Here is a 17,999-nt window from a genome sequence, read left to right on the forward strand (position 1 = left end):
CTCACTTCCAAGTGGTGTTTTATGCATAACAGTGGAATGTGCCTCATTTGTAAGCCAAATGATCTCAACTATTGGGGCAGTCCTCCATGTGCATGTGTTCCTAAGCAATCAAGTAACCCAACCAAGGCTCACACAAGTCTTTTCTAGCTAGAGGACAGGCTAAAGGGAAGCCTCCTGGCTTCAAGCACCATCTTAACATAAATAACCAGAGTTCCTTTCATGTGGGGGTAGTGAAGCCTGGAACCTTACTAGAATTAGAACAATATAATCCTGACTCAGTTATCACTAAAATAGTCAAAGGGGTCCTGTGTACTTCTTACCATATGGAATTTGTTGTTATTGTTTGGTTTCTAAATCATGTCCAGCACTTTTGCAACCCCATGGACCGTAGCCCGCAAGGTTCCTCTGTCCATAGGATTCTCCAGGCAAGAATACTGGAGTGGGTTGCCATTTCCCTCTCCAAGAATACTGGAGTGTGTTGACACACCCTCCTCCAGGGGATCTTCCCAACCCAGGGATTGAACCCAAGTCTCCTACACTGCCAGGCAAATTCTTTACCACTGAGCCACCTTGGAACCCATAGGATATTTATATCTCCTTATGTGCCTATCATATATACCTCTTTCAGCAGTTAGAACCAAATTATTAATGGTATAAGGAAAATGAGTGGCTGCTTCATTCTGTAAAGTATATTTTGGTCAGGTTTTAACTATAATCTAATCAGGTCTGTTTTAATGGAAACTATTTCTGTGCTTTAGAAACAAAATCTGAAATGTTTTCTGGTCTTTTAAAATTATTTGCAAGTAACTAGGTTTAATAGTTTCTAAATACTAATAGTTTCATATGAGTCTAGACTCACCACATTAAAAATTTTTCTATAAATAAGGGAATTTTAAAAACCACTATAACTTTTCTAGTGTGTCCCTTCTAAAACCAGTGGGGACTTTGAGTGGCTGTATTCATTAATAAAATCAGGGAAAAACTCTGTGTGTATATACACATACATACACATACACATTTTCTCTTTGGGGAGACTGGCTCTGAGCCAATACAGCAAAGGAGGAAAAAATACATTCTTAAAGCACAGTGAACTCTGACTAAATGGGTGAAGGGAAAACCTAATTTGGCAATATTGGAAGGATGTATATTTTTAAACAAAGGCTTCTTTTGGAAGTTTGTATCAAATTAGTTGGCCATGGATTGAACAAGAATAACAGGCAATGCATTTGTATAAAACCCAGCTGCTGTCTCTAATATTTGGTAATGAACTGCATTTTGTATATGAGGATGACGACAGTAACCAACTGGAAGTATGGCATGTGTTGCAAGTAGAGTCTCCAGGAGTGAGGCTAGATTATTTCGATCTTCCACACTCCAGGGCCCAGCCTCTTTTGGATCTCTTACACATATTTGTGCAAACAAGGTATAGTCTGTGACCAAGTAACAGAGCCAAGCCAACTGGCACAGAAAGAGTTAAGATTCATGACTTTGGTTTATGTAGTCCTTCATTCAAACACACTGAGCTAATCATTCACAACAAAAGTTACAAATAAATCTCTTTTATTCTGTCAAAACTATATGTTGCCCATTGATAGCAATTTCAGTTCATATCCCGTGACTATAACTGGATTGTGTTGAAATATACTAGGTTTCTTACGGCATGGCACGTGACTTATTTTTTCTAGTTGTTAATGATGGTTATTAATTATACTGCTTATTCTAGCCTGTTAATTATTACTGAAAGAGAACCTACTAATCCTACATACAACCCTTTTGTTTTTCTTTGTATCTAAGACAACAAGGAATATGATGCCTATCTCTCTTACACAAAAGTGGACCAAGATACTTTAGACTGTGACAACCCTGAAGAAGAGCAATTTGCTCTTGAAATACTGCCAGATGTGCTGGAAAAACACTATGGATATAAACTATTCATCCCAGAAAGGGACCTAATTCCAAGTGGAAGTAAGTACTTTTGAGTTTTGTATTTTAAAAGTTTGGTTTCACTTAAGAAGTTACATGGAGACTTCAAATGTCAGAGCCAAGAATTTAGATTTTTCTTACAGAAGATTTTATTAAATTCAAAATTCTCCCCAATGACTGTGTTATGACTTTCTAGCATCCAAAAATTTTTAAAGGCACTCTCACCTATATTTTACATATGCTTTAAAAATTGTGATTTAAAAAAATTTTTTTTAATAAATAAAAAATAAAAATGGTGATTTAATTGTACATTTTATTATATTGCCTTAGTGCTCTTAGAAAAGTGAAGATCCTTTAAAATTGTATAAGTCAGATCTCTTTTTTTTTGCATTTCAGATTTTCAATGCATTTCAGTTCCAAAACTGATCTTCTGTCATTGTGTTTCTACTTATACCTACAATCATTGTGACTAATAACTCTGAATTTAAGACTTGATACTCATTTCCAGATTTACAGAAAAATCCACTTTTAAAAAAACATAACTGAAAGACACACGTACCCAAATGTTCACTGCAGCACTATTTACAATAGCTAGCACATGGAAGCAACCTAGATGTCCATCAACAGATGAATAGAAAGAGCAGCCGTGGTACATATACACAATGGCATATTATTTAGCCATTAAAAGGAATGCATTTGACTCAGTTCTAATATGGTAGATATTATACAGAGTGAAGTAAGTCAGAAAGAGAAAAACAAATATCATATATTAACTCATATACATGGAATCTAGAAAGACGGTACTGATGAACCTATCTGCTTGGCAGCAATGGAGACACAAACATAGAGGACAGACTTGTGGACACAGAGGGGGAAGGAGAAAGTGGGACAAATTTAGAGAGTAACATTGAAACATATATATTACCACATGTAAATCAGATAGCCAGTGGAAATTTGCTGTATGATGCAGGGACACAACCAAGATGGGTGGGATAGGGTGGGAGATGGGAGGGAGGTCAAGGGGGAGAGGGCATACAGATACCTATGGCTGATTCATGTTGACGTATGGAAGAAACCAACACAATATTGTAAAGCAATTATCCGCCAATTAAAAAATAAATAAATAAAAATTTAAAATGTATATGAGGCCATGGGATATGGCACCTCACTGTGTATTTAAATTCTTTTTAAGAAGTTCTAGACTATGGGGAGGGCTTGAGTGCCACTTTTCAATTATGCTACATATTGAAAGTTATATTTGAGTTTTCAGAATAAATTCAGGTTCAAGTAAAAAATATACTTTTTTTCCTTTTACTGTTCAGAGTATTGTACATGGTAGTATAAGATAAATACAGAAAATATATGGCCCCTACCCTCAAAGAGCCAAAAATGTCATTGCAGGAAACTAAAAGTGCTAAAATTAGTCTGCATGTATACATGAACATCCCTGGGAAGAGGAAAATTAAACTGTAACCACAAATCAGAATATGGTAATTTATACACAAGGGATAACAAAATTAAAAAGCTTATATTTTCAGTACTTGACTGTATATAGAATATTTTCAGATACATTGTTTCATTCCATCCTTAAGAGCAGGCACTATTATCTTCATCTTACAGATGAGGAAATAAGACCTGAAAGAAATCCAGTATCAGTCAGCTGGCAAATGGTAGAGATGGAATTAGAACCTAGATCTATTTGGTTCTCACTCCTCTAGATCATTATTTATTCCTCAATAATGTTAATTCAAGTGATCAGAAGTCCACCATGGTCACTAGCTGGCAAGAAACAAATTGAAACAACTAAGTTTTGGTTGTTCATCACTTTTTCTCAGCATGCATATGTATATGTTTGGGTTTGCACGTTGAGTATGCACACTTACACATTCATAGAAAGAAACCAGACAATATTTACTGGTACACTACTTTCAACAAATGTAAGACTTCCTCAGATTTCTTGCCTTAGTCCTCACCTCTTCTTTTCTGTAATTTCCTTCATTTTCATGACTTGATTCTTTGGTGTCTCTCTCCCAAATCCAGTGTCCATTTGTATCTTTTCCATGATGACTTCCACCATTCTAGTATAGGCCCTAATCAACTCATTCCTCAATGACTTCCCTATTTTTCCTCTCATCCATCTAGTACCGCTAATATGTATGCCTCCTTCATCATGTCTCTCCCCTATTCAACAATCATATACTTCACCATTTCTTACAGGATTAAATCTACTAACCCTTAGCTAAACACTTCTACAGTCTAGTGCCAGCCCAGATTTATCTCCTAAATTTTTCTCCTACCATTTCCCTTACCCATTCCCATACTCTAGCCAAACTATGCCTTTCATGTATATTGTATGTCCTTGCAATGCTTTTGTTCATGTTAGTCTTCTATACCTTTACAAATCCTATTTATCCTCTCCATATCACTGCCTCTGTGAAAACTCCATAATGATTTCTCTAACTCTAGAGTACATGGGGTATAATCACTTGCTTGTCTATAAATTTTGTATTCCTGTGATATTTTGTATTATTTTTGTATGTAGCTTTCTACCTGTGTATGTCTTATCTTCTCAGTGAGATCATAAGCTCCATGAGGGCAGGGACTGTCTCTCATTCATCTATATACCCCTGTTATAATCTAACAGAATACCTGAGCTCAGTAGATGCTAAATAGATGCTTGCTGATTTTGTTTTAATAGTGTTGGTTTAAGACAAGAGGAAATGAAATAAATAAAAGTTTTAATATTTTCATGACAGTATCTTGAAAGGCCTTTTAAACAAGTGAATAAGAAAGCTAAAAAAGAGCTTTCTGCTGAAAGAAAATGTAATTCACAGGAATAGTCTCAGTTCTAATGTGTATTTTTTTCAGATATTATAAAGAATATCTACAAGAGGTTGAGGTTTATCATTAGTGAAATATCAAAAATATCCCCTTAGTATTTTTTGTTTAATTCATTAGATTACTATGTATTTTTTGCATTTTTTGCCAAGAGCATCTTGTTAACTATCAAAATTCTGCAACATCAATTTTTAGATAGTGTCTTAAATTGTATTCAGATAATAGCATTACCAAAGTGGAATTTATATTCTATGTCGAGTCACCTGCAGTAGGATTCAGTGTGGATTCAATTTCTGCCTTATTGCATTACAAATTTGTTGGCGCCACAATAGACAGTCTTTATCAACCCCACTAAGTGACTTAAAAATGTCACCCTTCATGTCTGAACATGTCAACTTTGATTATCTTTCTTCTGACCCAGAAAGCAATACTTCAACATTGTGCACATCAGGAAAAGAAATAGGGACAACTTGGAACACAGGTGAGCCACTTTACCTGAGACTCAATAGAGGACGCTTGCTTATTATATAAAGAGGCACCTAGTGTGCATGGGTCAGACTGAGACCCATGAGACCCAGACTGAGATCATGAGAGTAAGAGAGATGCATCCGCAAATTGTATTTTATTCATTCTCTCAGTTTATTTTGATAACTTGACAGGTCAATTGAATCAACATGGTGTTAATTTAGCCAAACAGGTGGTAGAATATTTTATACCTCAATGAGTCAGCTAGTTGATTGGCGAAATTGATTAGTTGTTTTGGTGTATCATACACAGGCCTGAATGTCCTCCTTGACCATGGGGTATGAGGCTTATACAAGTCATATTTCCTAGCACGAAAGTACAAGATTTTAATTGAGGACTGTAATACACAACATAAGGGATAATAGGAGGTTGTTGCCTTATTTATCCTGGCATGTAAAGAACTTAATATAAACATACCCAAGATGATGTTATTAGGATGAAGAGAGATTTTATAGTCCATAGAAGATCATTTTAATTTTTTGAGATGATACAACAATTAAACTAAGCAGGGAGTTGGATCCTGGGTACTCAGTGGTACATAGGAAGGCTGCTTTTACAAGTAAGGGACAACTATGCAGTTTTCAGATGCAACCACTGGAGGGTGTTTGATTTTAATCCTTCCTGAATGAGAAAATTCATGTTCTCTGAATTCCGATTTGCGAGTGTAACCTGCAGAAGTTCTTAAAAAGGCCCTTTGACAATTTTTCCTTTCCATCAACATTTCAGAGCTGGCTGAGCAGTCACCATGTCACGATTAACGAGTTTTTCCTTGGCATTTTTAGCACGCATTCAGGAAGTCAATGAAGTATATGAATAATATACTTGATTTACACATGAATGACAGAGTAGAACATTTTGGACTTAGTGTATATGTGTTATTAAAGAAGCTTCTATGGTCTGTAGTCACAGCCATTGGTACAGATTTAACAGGTTATGCTATATAAATATAGACACATTCCTGTGGGGGGGCACTAGTTACAATATTATAAGCTGTGTTTGTCCCTCACATCTCATTTAAAACATGTTGACCCAAGACTGCTCCTTCCTCTAAAAACTAGCAGTGAGGCCTTTGAGGATTGTAAAATCAGACTTCATAATATCATTCTTGACCTACAACAATAATTTTCTATGAATCAAACTAATGACATTTTTTACATAAACCCATTCATGTTTAATACCTTCATTTTTGATGTATCTTCAGTTTCTTTTTCACCACTCTCATGGTATTTCAACTCAACCTCATCAACACACAAATCTCTCCAATGCATATGGTTTCAAAAGTACATGAATGTGTCTCCCTTACCTTATCTCCCCCTCCCCCTCTCCTCCCCACCACCCACACACGTGACCATGAGTTCTCAGAAAGCTTGAATGTAAAGATGTCACTTTCCAAGGTGAAGTGTATGTAATTGTAGCCTCCTTGCGTGCCCTACTAGGGAAGTGTCCTTTGGCCATCATGAACCATCACAGATGGGAAGATCTGACACAAATATTTTTCCTAAATGCTAAAACTAGAAGTCTTTAGATCTGGACATTATTTTCCTGGCAGTGACCTACCTTTCCATTCTTGAGCCTGTGGCCAGAATCTTCCTTATGTTTTCTCAGGTTTGGTGCCTGAATGTGGCAAGAATTCCTACTTTCCAGTAAAAGTTTGGGTCTGTCTCTTCCCAGGCTAGAAACATCTGTAGTAGAATAGCAAAAGCAATTTTGTTGCCAACAGGCATCTGAATGTCAGAAGTGACAGGCAACCAAAAGAAAGCCAGATAGAAAACACCCTACTCAAACTGCCTAGAGACACAAACTTGAGAAGTAGAGATTTTCTCACCCGTGCAGCTGCTGGGTTTTGTGGTGTAAAGTACTATACACAGAGCACATTGTGTTCATGGGGCCTAGTGGATCCTTTAGGAATGAACAGATGTGCTCTGAAGCTGACATGTGACCAACAGAACCCAGCTGTGCAGTTGAGATTCTGAGATTGGGGACATTTTTGGATGAGTACCATTTAGGCTTTTGAGTCCATCTTATCTCTGTTTCTGCAGAGATTAGAAAACATAAAAATATAAAAGTTTTTCAACTGATCAAATGGAGAAAATAGCATTCTAAGACTAAAAGTAGAAGCAACCAAATCCTGTAGCTTTTGTTTGCCTTTTAAGAGAAAGTGAGCAGGATCCTTAAGAGTACATGTGAAATACTTAAAAACAATTATAAACTGAGCTAATTCTGGCTGAAGCTTTAAGAGAAAAAAGCCTTTCAAAAGCTTTTAGCTCAGTTTCCTCTTCTACCCATAGGAAGACTATGGGGATCTCTATGTGAGTTATTCCTGCGTTATTTCACCAGAGAAAGACATTAGTGAATGAAAAATATTATCATGCATATGGTTGAACAGCCATGTCTGTTGAAATTATATTTATGAATTTGGCTTCAAATATCAAATTGTCTTTCCATTTTTTTTCATGCTCAGTTTTCTGTTTCTCTCACTCAAGAATCCTAGGACTCCTTCAGTAATTTAAGGTAAAAATTATTATGTCTGATTACATTCTTGCATTTGCTAGACCTTACTCACTATTCTAACCTTCAGTTCTTTAATGGCCATGTGATTGTGCTGACATTGAAATGACAAATGACTGGAGATACATCTGGTGTCAGATGATCCCTAGTCGCTTCTGAAGTGAGCCATGCAAAAAAATTTTTGTACATGGATCTGTAACTACTCATTGCCAATAGTTTCTCTAATAGCTGGACATATTGGACATCATTCAAGTAAATTGTCCTTGGGGAGTAATAAAATCCTTTTCCAGGCAATCTGACGTCTGTGACCTAAAAAGTGTGAGGCAGGGGTGAAATGCACAATCATGGAAATTTAACACATTGTATACAATTTACTCACATGGAATAAAATTATATATGCCCACCAACCCCTTCATGTTAGAGTCTAGAGAGAGAGAACTGTAAACTGTATCCAATATGATCAGCAAAGTACTGTGGTCAATGGACTGAGGTTTTTCATTCAAAGTTGGAGGTAAAGGAAGCCTCTGTTGTGTAGAATTTCAAACAGAGCATCTACTTTTGGGGAAGCACAGACAACAGACACCTTAAAAAAAGAGTTGAAGGCCAAGATACAATTGTCTTAAGTACCAAAGGAACCGCAGAAAATACTATATAAGCAGCAAGTTGTCTTTTTCCATATTTATCAAGACTGCACTGATTAGAATGTCAAATCTACAGATTTTAGGGCATGAGGTTAAAAGAGAAAAGGAGGGGAAGGACATTTTGCAGACTGTCTTTGCTACTCTCCACATTTTCTTTATTTCAGTATCCTCTGAATGTGTTCCATTACCTACCTCTATTCTCAGTGAAGAGGTAAAGAGGAAAGCAAAAGAATTCAGAAATATGGACAACATTCCAGAGTAGATTCTGCCCAGCATCATGCCTTCCTGTCCATGCATTGATGAAACACAAAAGCAAAGGATTCACTACCAAAAATGCAGCTTCCAAAGTCAAAACTAAATACATCATGGTTTCCTGCACTCACAAAGACTCAACAAATCCATGTTAACTGTTGATCAGCTTACTAATCAGAATCAATTAGAACCCTTACAATAGTCAATAGAAAACAAAAATCCTGCCAAAAATAATTTTATCCCTGTGAACTATGAGCTATCAAGTCAAGGACTTGGAGGAGGGGGCAGGGAAGGTTTCTGTAGGGCAAGTAATATTACACACTGTTTAGAAAGCCCCCTGCTCCCCTCACACACACCTGGCTAAATACAAAATTTTTAGCCTCAATCTCTGTGGCAGACAACACAGACAGATTCTTACATCTGCCAGAGGCAGAAGCAAGACCCGAAAATTTTCACATCAGCCAAGATAAAGAGTGAGGTTGTCAACCTGTGTAACTCTTTCAATAAGTTAGTATTAAGCATCATTATTTTAAATGTAGGTAGTATTTTCAGTGAGACTACATTATAAAGTACCTCACTGTATGCCTCTGTTTATACCAGAGGTCTAATAACTTTTTCCAAATATATAGTGCTGAATAATACATTTTTTTTCCTTTGATACATGTGAAACCTATATTATTTTTGCTGGTTTCTCCCCACCAGTTATAGGAGTGGATCCATCTCGGTCACAATCAGAAACCGTCTTGTTTTTAAGTTTTGATATATGAATCTATAGGTTTAATAAATATCATTGCTGATAGTTATTTGTTATGTAATATTCACTAAAATTAGTAGAATATTATCAATTTTGACACATCCTATCTCACCCTAATGATTTGTCTGTTTAACTGATTTTGGATATACATAGCTGTGAGTATAAGCCTACCAAGATTCTATTGTTTGAACCTGACTAAGTAATAAATTATGCTTTTACCTACAGACTAAGTACTTGTCTTTTAATTTTTAATATGCCTACTACCCCTGATAATGATTCTGACATAAGCAGCAGTGTCAACACAAAAATAATTTATAATTAATTAGTTTGATAAATCAAATGGTTAGTAGGTAGTAGCAAGACCACATAGAAATTTATGCATAAGAGTGTTTTCTCCTTGTGCTTCTGCCTATATCCAGAGTAGATTTAAAGCCTGGCATTTAGGAGTACTGAGTTCTTTGGAAAAAGTATACACACCCTATTAGAAGAAACTTCTTGGGGCTGCCATTATATTCTTCCTGATTCTATTTTGTACTTTTATTTCTTCTTTCAGTTTACTTTTTTGCTTTGATTATAAGTGTCCTGTTTTCAACTTTTGTAGATTGAATCCTACTTTTCTAAATACACTGGAATTTTGGTTTATACACCTGCCCATTTTTTTTCTTTACAAAATTGTGAAGATCACAAATAGGTTAAGTGTAATAGCTTTGTTTCATATCTACTGTGGTTTCATAGCCTTGTTTAGAGAAGCAGAAGTCTGTCAGATACAGCCACCCATAGTTCATTCTGTCATTGTTAAGTTACTTCAAAATTTGCAAAGAAATAACTTAATGTCCTTTCATTTAAGGGATGTTTTATATTTTTATGTGGAAAAAATAGTCTTTTAAGGGATTCCTGCTACTTGGTTGCTAAATTTGCCTGAACAAGTCAGGGCAAGATTTAGCAAGTATTCATGTGTGCTGCGAATTTAGGAATTAAAACACACACACACACACACATTTCTTTATTATCTCGTCATGGTAAGAAACTTTTTAAAATGGCTCCTGAAGGATTCTAACATGTCTCACACAAAACCACAGCCCTACCATGGCAAACACCTCTGCCTGTCAGGGACTACACTAGCTGTGGACCAGCAATGCCTTAATTTGATACCTGATTTCTGCTTAGTTTATTTGGAACTTTTCCAAACCTAAACATCCTGATTGGTCTCTAATTTAGGGGTGGCAACCTTTCTCTGTAAAGGTTCAGAGAATAAATATTTTAGGCTTTGTGGGTCATATATGGTCTCTGTTGCATCATATTCTTATTTTTTTTAACCCTGTAAAATGTTTTAAAAAATCATTCTTAGCTCACAGGCCATACAAAAACAGGGTATGGTCCTAATGGATCAGGCTCCAATTCACAGTCATTGGATGCAGACATGCAACTCCAGGGGTTGGGGAAAATTCTTTGGTACACTTGCTGCATAAGAACCAGCAACAACTCCCTGGATAAAGGTTAGCAAGTAAAAAATATTGTTAACTCTACCTGTTGGGTCCCTTGCTAATTAAGTATTCTTTTCATGATGCCTAGTTCCTTGTTTTTCCCAAAGACACAGAAAGCAAAGATTTAGGAAGGAAGGGAGAAACAGGGCAAAGAGAGGTAAGCAAAAGAGGAAGGGGGAGTAAGAAGGGGAATTGAGAAAAAAAAGCAAAGAGGGAGGTAAAAGGACAGGAGAGACAGGACAGGAAAAGGGGAAAAAAATGAAAGGGTGAAAGAAAGAGGAGCAAATGGGTAAGAAAAAGAAAAAAACATAGAGAGAAAAACAGAGAGAGCAAGCCAGAATATGGAAGTGAGGGCCCAGTTTCTCCTTCTTTTCCTTAGAGCCAGACAGCTCTTAGAGGCACCTCCCCAACTGCTTTCAAATATTGAGATTGCTGCCCAGCCACTGATCAGCATCCCAAGAAGTGAAATGTGGGCTTCACATCTGAAAACTTCCACTTGGTTTTTCACCAAGTGAAATGGAACACGAAATTCGGGGCCCAAGAAAGTGGCTTGTGTTTTCTTTGGGACACTTGGGCTGTGTCTACCCAGGGAAAATTTAGATGTACTGACTGACTGACTCCAGTGCATATGATTAATGTATATATAGGGCAAACCAGGATAATTCAGACCTTTTTTTCTTCCAGAGCAGGTTTTCAGCTGGAATTATCTGGATGGTTGCCTCAACTCTCCACTGAGCTTTGCCAGGATAAGCAGAGCCAGTGTAGTATGCTGGAGAAAGGGACCACTCCCTCTCTCCAAGGTTCCCTTCAACACTCACACCCCGTGCAGCTGAGTGTAGTGGGATTCCTCTTGACAGGCATTCCTTCTGGAGGCAAATGCAAATTCTGCCTAATTAATCTCAAAGAAGCCCCTCAAACCCTAAATGTTGCATTCTGCTTAACTGTCAAATGACAAAGTATAATAGACAAGTGAAGGGGGAGAACCATATTAATGGGGCAAAAATTGTATCCTGTTCCCTCCCCCAATAGAGAAAAAGGATAGTAAAGCCAAAGCCTGTGTGTGTGCGAGTGTGCTCAGTCATTTCTGGGGACTCTTTGCGACCCCATGGACTGTAGCCCCTGAGGCTCCTCTGTCCATGGGATTTTCCAGGCAAGAATACTAGAGTAGGTTGCCATTTCCTTCTCTAGGGGATCTTCCCAACCCAGGGATTGAATCCCCATCTCTTGCATCTCCTGCATTGGCAGGCAGGTTCTTTACCACTGAGCCACCTGGGAAGCCCACAGTCAAAGCCTGACATCCCAATCAAATTTATTAGTGTGTGTGTGTATTGTTTCTCTTATGACTGTGAATGCTTGAGCTGCCATTTTCTTTAAGTAGATAGAAATCTGTATAGCTGTACCTTTTGTTTTTTAAAATGTAGTTAAAAAGTAAATTAAGCTACATCCCAACACATAGGAATAGTGTTGTTCATATAGGTATCATTTCTGTGACAAATGTGCTCATGACAAAGTTTGTACAGATAAATTTTTAAGAATTAAATGTAAAGCTACAATTAATGAGGGAAGAATACTACTTGGGATAACCCCTCAGTAAATCATTTTGTAAAGAATTCTGTACAAATAACAATTAACTCATGCATAATCTGATAAAGTTGTGTTTTCATGGACTCCTGCACTTATACCATGATTCTGGCTTGGGTTTTTGTTTTGTTTGGAGGAAAGGTGAAAAGAATAATGGGAAAGATGCATGATAGTTTATTTTACTGTATCTTACAGATTCAACTTCTAATGATGAAGCTTCCCACATAACTTCTTTCTTTTTGGGAGCAGAAAGAAAGGAAGAAAATGAAGAGTCAGAGCTGTTGATACATTGGGATAATATTTTTCCACTCTGTTGAAACTTTCTACCTTTCCTTCCATTGTTTCACCAGTTCTATAAATGACAGAGTGATAAATTCCCCATTGCTACTTATGTGGTGTTTTTGTTTTGTTTTCATTTTTACTTTTTGCAGATTTCAATGCTGTTTTTTAAAACATAATCTCTAAAATAAAATTCTGGAGGGGTTAATTTTAATAAAATTCTTAAGGGGTTCCCTCCCCACTTAGAAGTTGCCTTATCACCTCAGATACAGTCTCTGTAACTAGTGCATGAGAAAGTCCTGAAATGTATTAAGTAAAAAGCAAAACAGCAGTTAACAACAATTTGTTAAATGGGCAATTCTCTGTGTACTTCTCAAAAAGTTGTTTATCTGTAGGGTGTAGAGAGAGTTTGCTCTTTTTCACTTGTGAAAGTGTTCTTGCTGCCAAACGGTAGAAATAAAACCCTGGGAAAGAGAAATCATCTGTAAAAATATGCATCTGTAAAATAAGTTTCTCTTTTCAAATGACTTGCACTGAGCTGCTTGGTGGCCCCACACTATGTACTGGACGTGACACCCTGAAAGCAGTCTGTAACCTTGGGCAGATTTGTAGTGACAAATGTTGCTATGCTTCTGTAAGCACTGCTTCTGCTAGAGGGCACTGTACATTAGACAGGGCCTCGTGCTCTGCTTAGTAAAGACAGCTCGCTGTTACAGCACCTGTGTCCAAGTCTCCATTTGTTAACACATGTGTGTGTTTCCCTTTTTGGCGGATAAGGCTTTGGGAAGCCTGGTTGCAAAAGGATTATTCCATGGGATAAACAAACCTAGAGTTAGTTGAGTGCTTTTCTACTAGGAAAAGACCATAACTTATTCACCTTACTTTCAGAATTTTCCCACAAAGTAGAGCAGAGACTTCTCAGTTGATAGACTCCTCCTCCTATACTGACCGTTCCACACCATCCCCCATGCTCCAACTCCACCCCTCACTCCTCCTCTGAACAAAGAGCAGCTGGTTCAAATTAAACTCATGGGCACACACAAACCACTTCCCTATCTCCATGTTTGAAGAACAAAATGGAGAACCTAAGGTTGCAAATAACAGAAGATATTCTGAGAAACAAGCTATGATTTTAGAAGAGATTTTCCACCATCTCTTTCATAATTATCTTTGAAGTATAATGTAATATATATAAATTATGTACATAGACCCCTCTACTTGTTTAGTAGTTGGAAACTGGAGGAAAAGCAAACCAAACCCATAAATACAGTGACCTTCATTAAAAGGCTGCATTTCTCTCTTCATCAACCCGCTGATTGTTCACTTAGGGTATTAGCCTGAAGGCTTGTCTTGAATTAAATGATTCAGTAAATAAAAATAACTGAAATACACCTAAGCTCTGAAGAAGTCAGTTTATATTAGCTAAAACACTGTAAGTAATGGTGAGGGGAAAGAAAAGTATTAGAATTTTTTTTTGTAGGCAATAAGCTTTCTGAGTGTGCAATACAAGAAAAGAAAAGGTGATGTACCTTAGTGAAAGACTGCATCTTTGCTATACTAGAATGCAAACCTACTGCTTTAAAGACTGGGAATGTCTTTGTTTTACTCTTTCTCTCTTTCTGTGATTTGTAGCCTACGTTGAAGATCTCACAAGATGTGTTGAGCAAAGCAGAAGACTTATTATCGTGCTAACTCCAGACTATATTCTCAGACGAGGATGGAGTATTTTCGAATTGGAAAGCAGACTCCATAATATGCTAGTCAGTGGAGAAATCAAAGTGATTTTGATTGAATGTACAGAATTAAAAGGAAAGGTGAATTGCCAGGAGGTGGAATCACTAAAACGCAGCATCAAAGTTCTGTCCCTGATCAAGTGGAAGGGACCCAAGAGCAGCAAATTAAATTCTAAGTTTTGGAAGCACTTAGTGTATGAAATGCCCACCAAGAAAAAAGAAATGCTTTCTCGGTGCCATGTTCTGGACTCTGCAGAACAAGGACTTTTTGGAGAGCTCCAGCCTATACCCTCTATTGCCATGACCAATACCTCGGCCTCTCTGGTGTCATCTCAAGCTGATCTCCCAGATTTCCACCATTCAGATTCGACGCAAATGAGGCATTGTTGCAGAGGTTATAAACAGGAGATGCCAACCACCACCTTGCCAGCACCTTCCTTAGGCAACCACCACACTTATTGTAACCTGCCTCTGACACTACTCAATGGACAGCTACCCCTTAACAATGCCCTGAAAGATACCCAGGAATTTCATAGGAACAGTTCCCTGCTACCTTTATCATCCAAAGAATATAGCTTCACCAGTGATATTTGGTAGTCGAAAATCTGAAGTCCTCTGAACAGCTATGTGTGCATACAAAATTTCTCCTATACCAAGCAAAAAGTACACCTAATAACACTGAGGTGCTGAAAAAGTGTTCAAAGAAAACCGCACAGAAATCACTTTTGTATCTAATTTTTGTTTACATTTCCAGAATAGTGGGGGGATAGAAGGACCTGATTTTGTAGTATAGTACCTTGTTCCAATGTACAGTTTTGATTTCTTCCTTAAAAGAAAACAATTTTAAATTCTATTGTTTTAGTGTAGATTTTATGATACTACTTAGACAGCAACTTTGGTAGGTAAGCTATGTTCCCCATATTTATGAATATTTCAGTATTCACATAGTATTTGAAAGAGGAAAAACTTAAAGACTTTAATTGAATTTGAAAATTCTGAACTAAGTTTAAGAGGAAACGAGAACTTTTATAGAGTAACTGAAAATCAGGAATTATCAAGAAAGAAGTGTTGAGACATCCCAATTGGAAGATTGTATGTAGAGGAAGATCAGTTAAGAAAAAAATGTGGTTGATACGTTTAGAACTTCTTCAACATAATGGACAACTTCTGTATACTAAATCAACAGTGCATGATGACAGCTTTTAGTTTTATTAGGCAAGCACATTTTCTGTAGGCAAACTGGTAGGTAGGTAAACAACGTGCATTTCTTAAGCAAATGAATAGATAGACTGTTAGCTCTTTTAGAATGATGTTTAACAAACCTTATGGCTTTTTACCCTATTAACAAAGTTTTACAAATTTGAAAACACATTTTAAGTTAGGCATTTTATTGTTTGCTAACAAATTCAGATTTGGATTTTTTCCAAATGATCTCTTGACTTGCTATAAGTTTTACATGAAGATGCTCATATCTTCCTTTTTTGCAATACCGTTGGAGTCTGAATTTAAATAAATATTGACTGCAAGAGTCAGCAGTAGAAAAGAAGTTACACAACAATATTCACAGATGAAGTACTAAACGATTCAAGTTTACTAGTGGTAGAGAAGCAATTGCAGTGATTCTCATCTGAAATGTAGTTGTGAAACAGACTGTTCTGAATATACACAATATCTGCTTGGCCATGTGTGCAAGGCTCCTTCAGAAGTATCTCTGTTCTTGGTGCTTCAAAGAGTATATTTTATAGACTAAACTTCTTCACCCTCACAATGTGACTGTGATTGTACCATATCAGAAAATCCCTGTGAATATTCTAAAATCTTATGGATTTGCTGTAAGGAATGTGCCCCTATTCTAGTACTTATTGTGAATTACTTCTTTGTGTTATTTCCAGTGAACTTTGGTGTGCTGTCCACAAAGATTACTGTGGGGGTCAATTAATTAAGGTTCATTCTGGCATTTTGCGTATGGTTTTTAAATCATGTTTGGGGGCAAATATAAACAAGGACAAGTGTACACAGTGTGTAAAAATGAAGAATTTTCCCAGTCCTGGTAACTGTGAAACACAAATGTTTAGGAGAACATTAGGTAATATGTTTTTATTATTTATTTCAACCTCTTTACATGATTGATTCCCTATAATCCATGGGTTTTGTTCAAAGTACTTGTTTTTCTGTTGCTTTTCTATATCCAGATGCTCGGAAAATGCATTATGCACAAACAGTATGTTAAACCTTAGGAGTGATATATGTTCATTTCACACTGGGACAATTAGTTGCTCCTTTAAAAAGTAATGTTCAGCACATAGGTGTTTCATAGATACATTTTTTTCCACTGAGAAAGGTGATTTTGCTTCTGTAGAAACTATAGGTATTTCAAAATGGAAATTTATCAATTCTGAACTGTTTGCCAAGTGTTACAAAGTTGTATTTACTCTCATTGTTCTTTAATAATATGTGTAGTTACTAAGTTAATAACCTGCATGAAATAGTATATGTTTAAGTGACCAATTGTACTTTTTATTATTTTGTTTTTCACAGAAGTCTAGATTAATTCAAATAGAATGTTCAGTGGTATTTTTAAACTAATAGTTCTGTATTGAGCATGCCAGTTCTGAAAATATAACATGGGTCTCTCTGCTTCCTTTATTTACAATGATTAAGCGTGGGTAGCAATTTGAGTTGGCTGGCCACAATGTGTCCTTTCACTACAAGTGGTACTCAGAAACAGAGCATTCACACTTGTGTTAGGGAACTCGACAAGAAACCTTTTCTACCATTTTCAGGAACCAGTGTGTACACTATCTATAAAAATTTATTTCTAGATGGCAATTCAAAATTCAATTTTCATCCTAGAATTTTTAAAAGATATAACCTGTATGGGCATAATAAGTATTTAGTCTAGAACATGATGCATTCTTCCAGTTGCTTTCACAGAGGGAAACTTTTTCTATTCAGTTTCTCACTGAAATGGATTTTGGAAATTTAGAAAAATACTGCTGCAACTAGTTTCTGTACATTCACAACAAATTTATAAAGCTCATCCTTCAACAGTATACATAATTTTTAAAACTGAGGCTATTTTAAGGTGAAAATTCTGAAAATGTCACAAACTATGAGACAAATGAGAAATGCATGAAAACAATAGATACATAGGAAAACTGCATTAATAATAAGCAATGCCCAGGGGATGGACAACAGGTACATCGTTACAATTTAACAAAGGATGACATTTGGCAGGTTTGGCAATCTACGTTCTCCAATACGACTATGGAGACTCTGAAAGAAATTTATAGAGGATTTTCAAGAGGACATGGAAATGAGTCGTATCCTATAACTCTGTACAATATAGAAAATGGCTCATGAGAAGGAAAGAAATTATGGCAAGAAAAAGGAGGACATTCCCTGACACTCTTGGTGGTTTGAAGGGCTTAGGTGAAAGCCAACTAATTTATTTAAAAATAAAATGCCAAAGGACAGTTAA

The 17,999-nt window shown here is 36.6% G+C and overlaps 1 protein-coding gene across 1 annotated transcript in view; it reads left to right on the plus strand.

Annotated features, from left to right (window-relative positions):
* Window positions 1–17,141, plus strand: part of IL1RAPL2 (interleukin 1 receptor accessory protein like 2) — a 1,184,233-nt gene extending 1,167,092 nt beyond the window's left edge. The window contains exons 10-11 of the mRNA XM_025277392.3: window positions 1,795–1,965; window positions 14,418–17,141. Of these exons, the coding sequence (XP_025133177.2) occupies window positions 1,795–1,965; window positions 14,418–15,115 (869 nt within the window). The 3' untranslated portion in view covers window positions 15,116–17,141. The remainder of the gene's footprint in view (window positions 1–1,794; window positions 1,966–14,417) is intronic.
* The last annotated feature ends 858 nt before the right edge of the window (window positions 17,142–17,999 follow it).

This window comes from Bubalus bubalis, chromosome X (assembly GCF_019923935.1).
Source record: "Bubalus bubalis isolate 160015118507 breed Murrah chromosome X, NDDB_SH_1, whole genome shotgun sequence".
Lineage (NCBI taxonomy): Eukaryota > Metazoa > Chordata > Mammalia > Artiodactyla > Bovidae > Bubalus > Bubalus bubalis.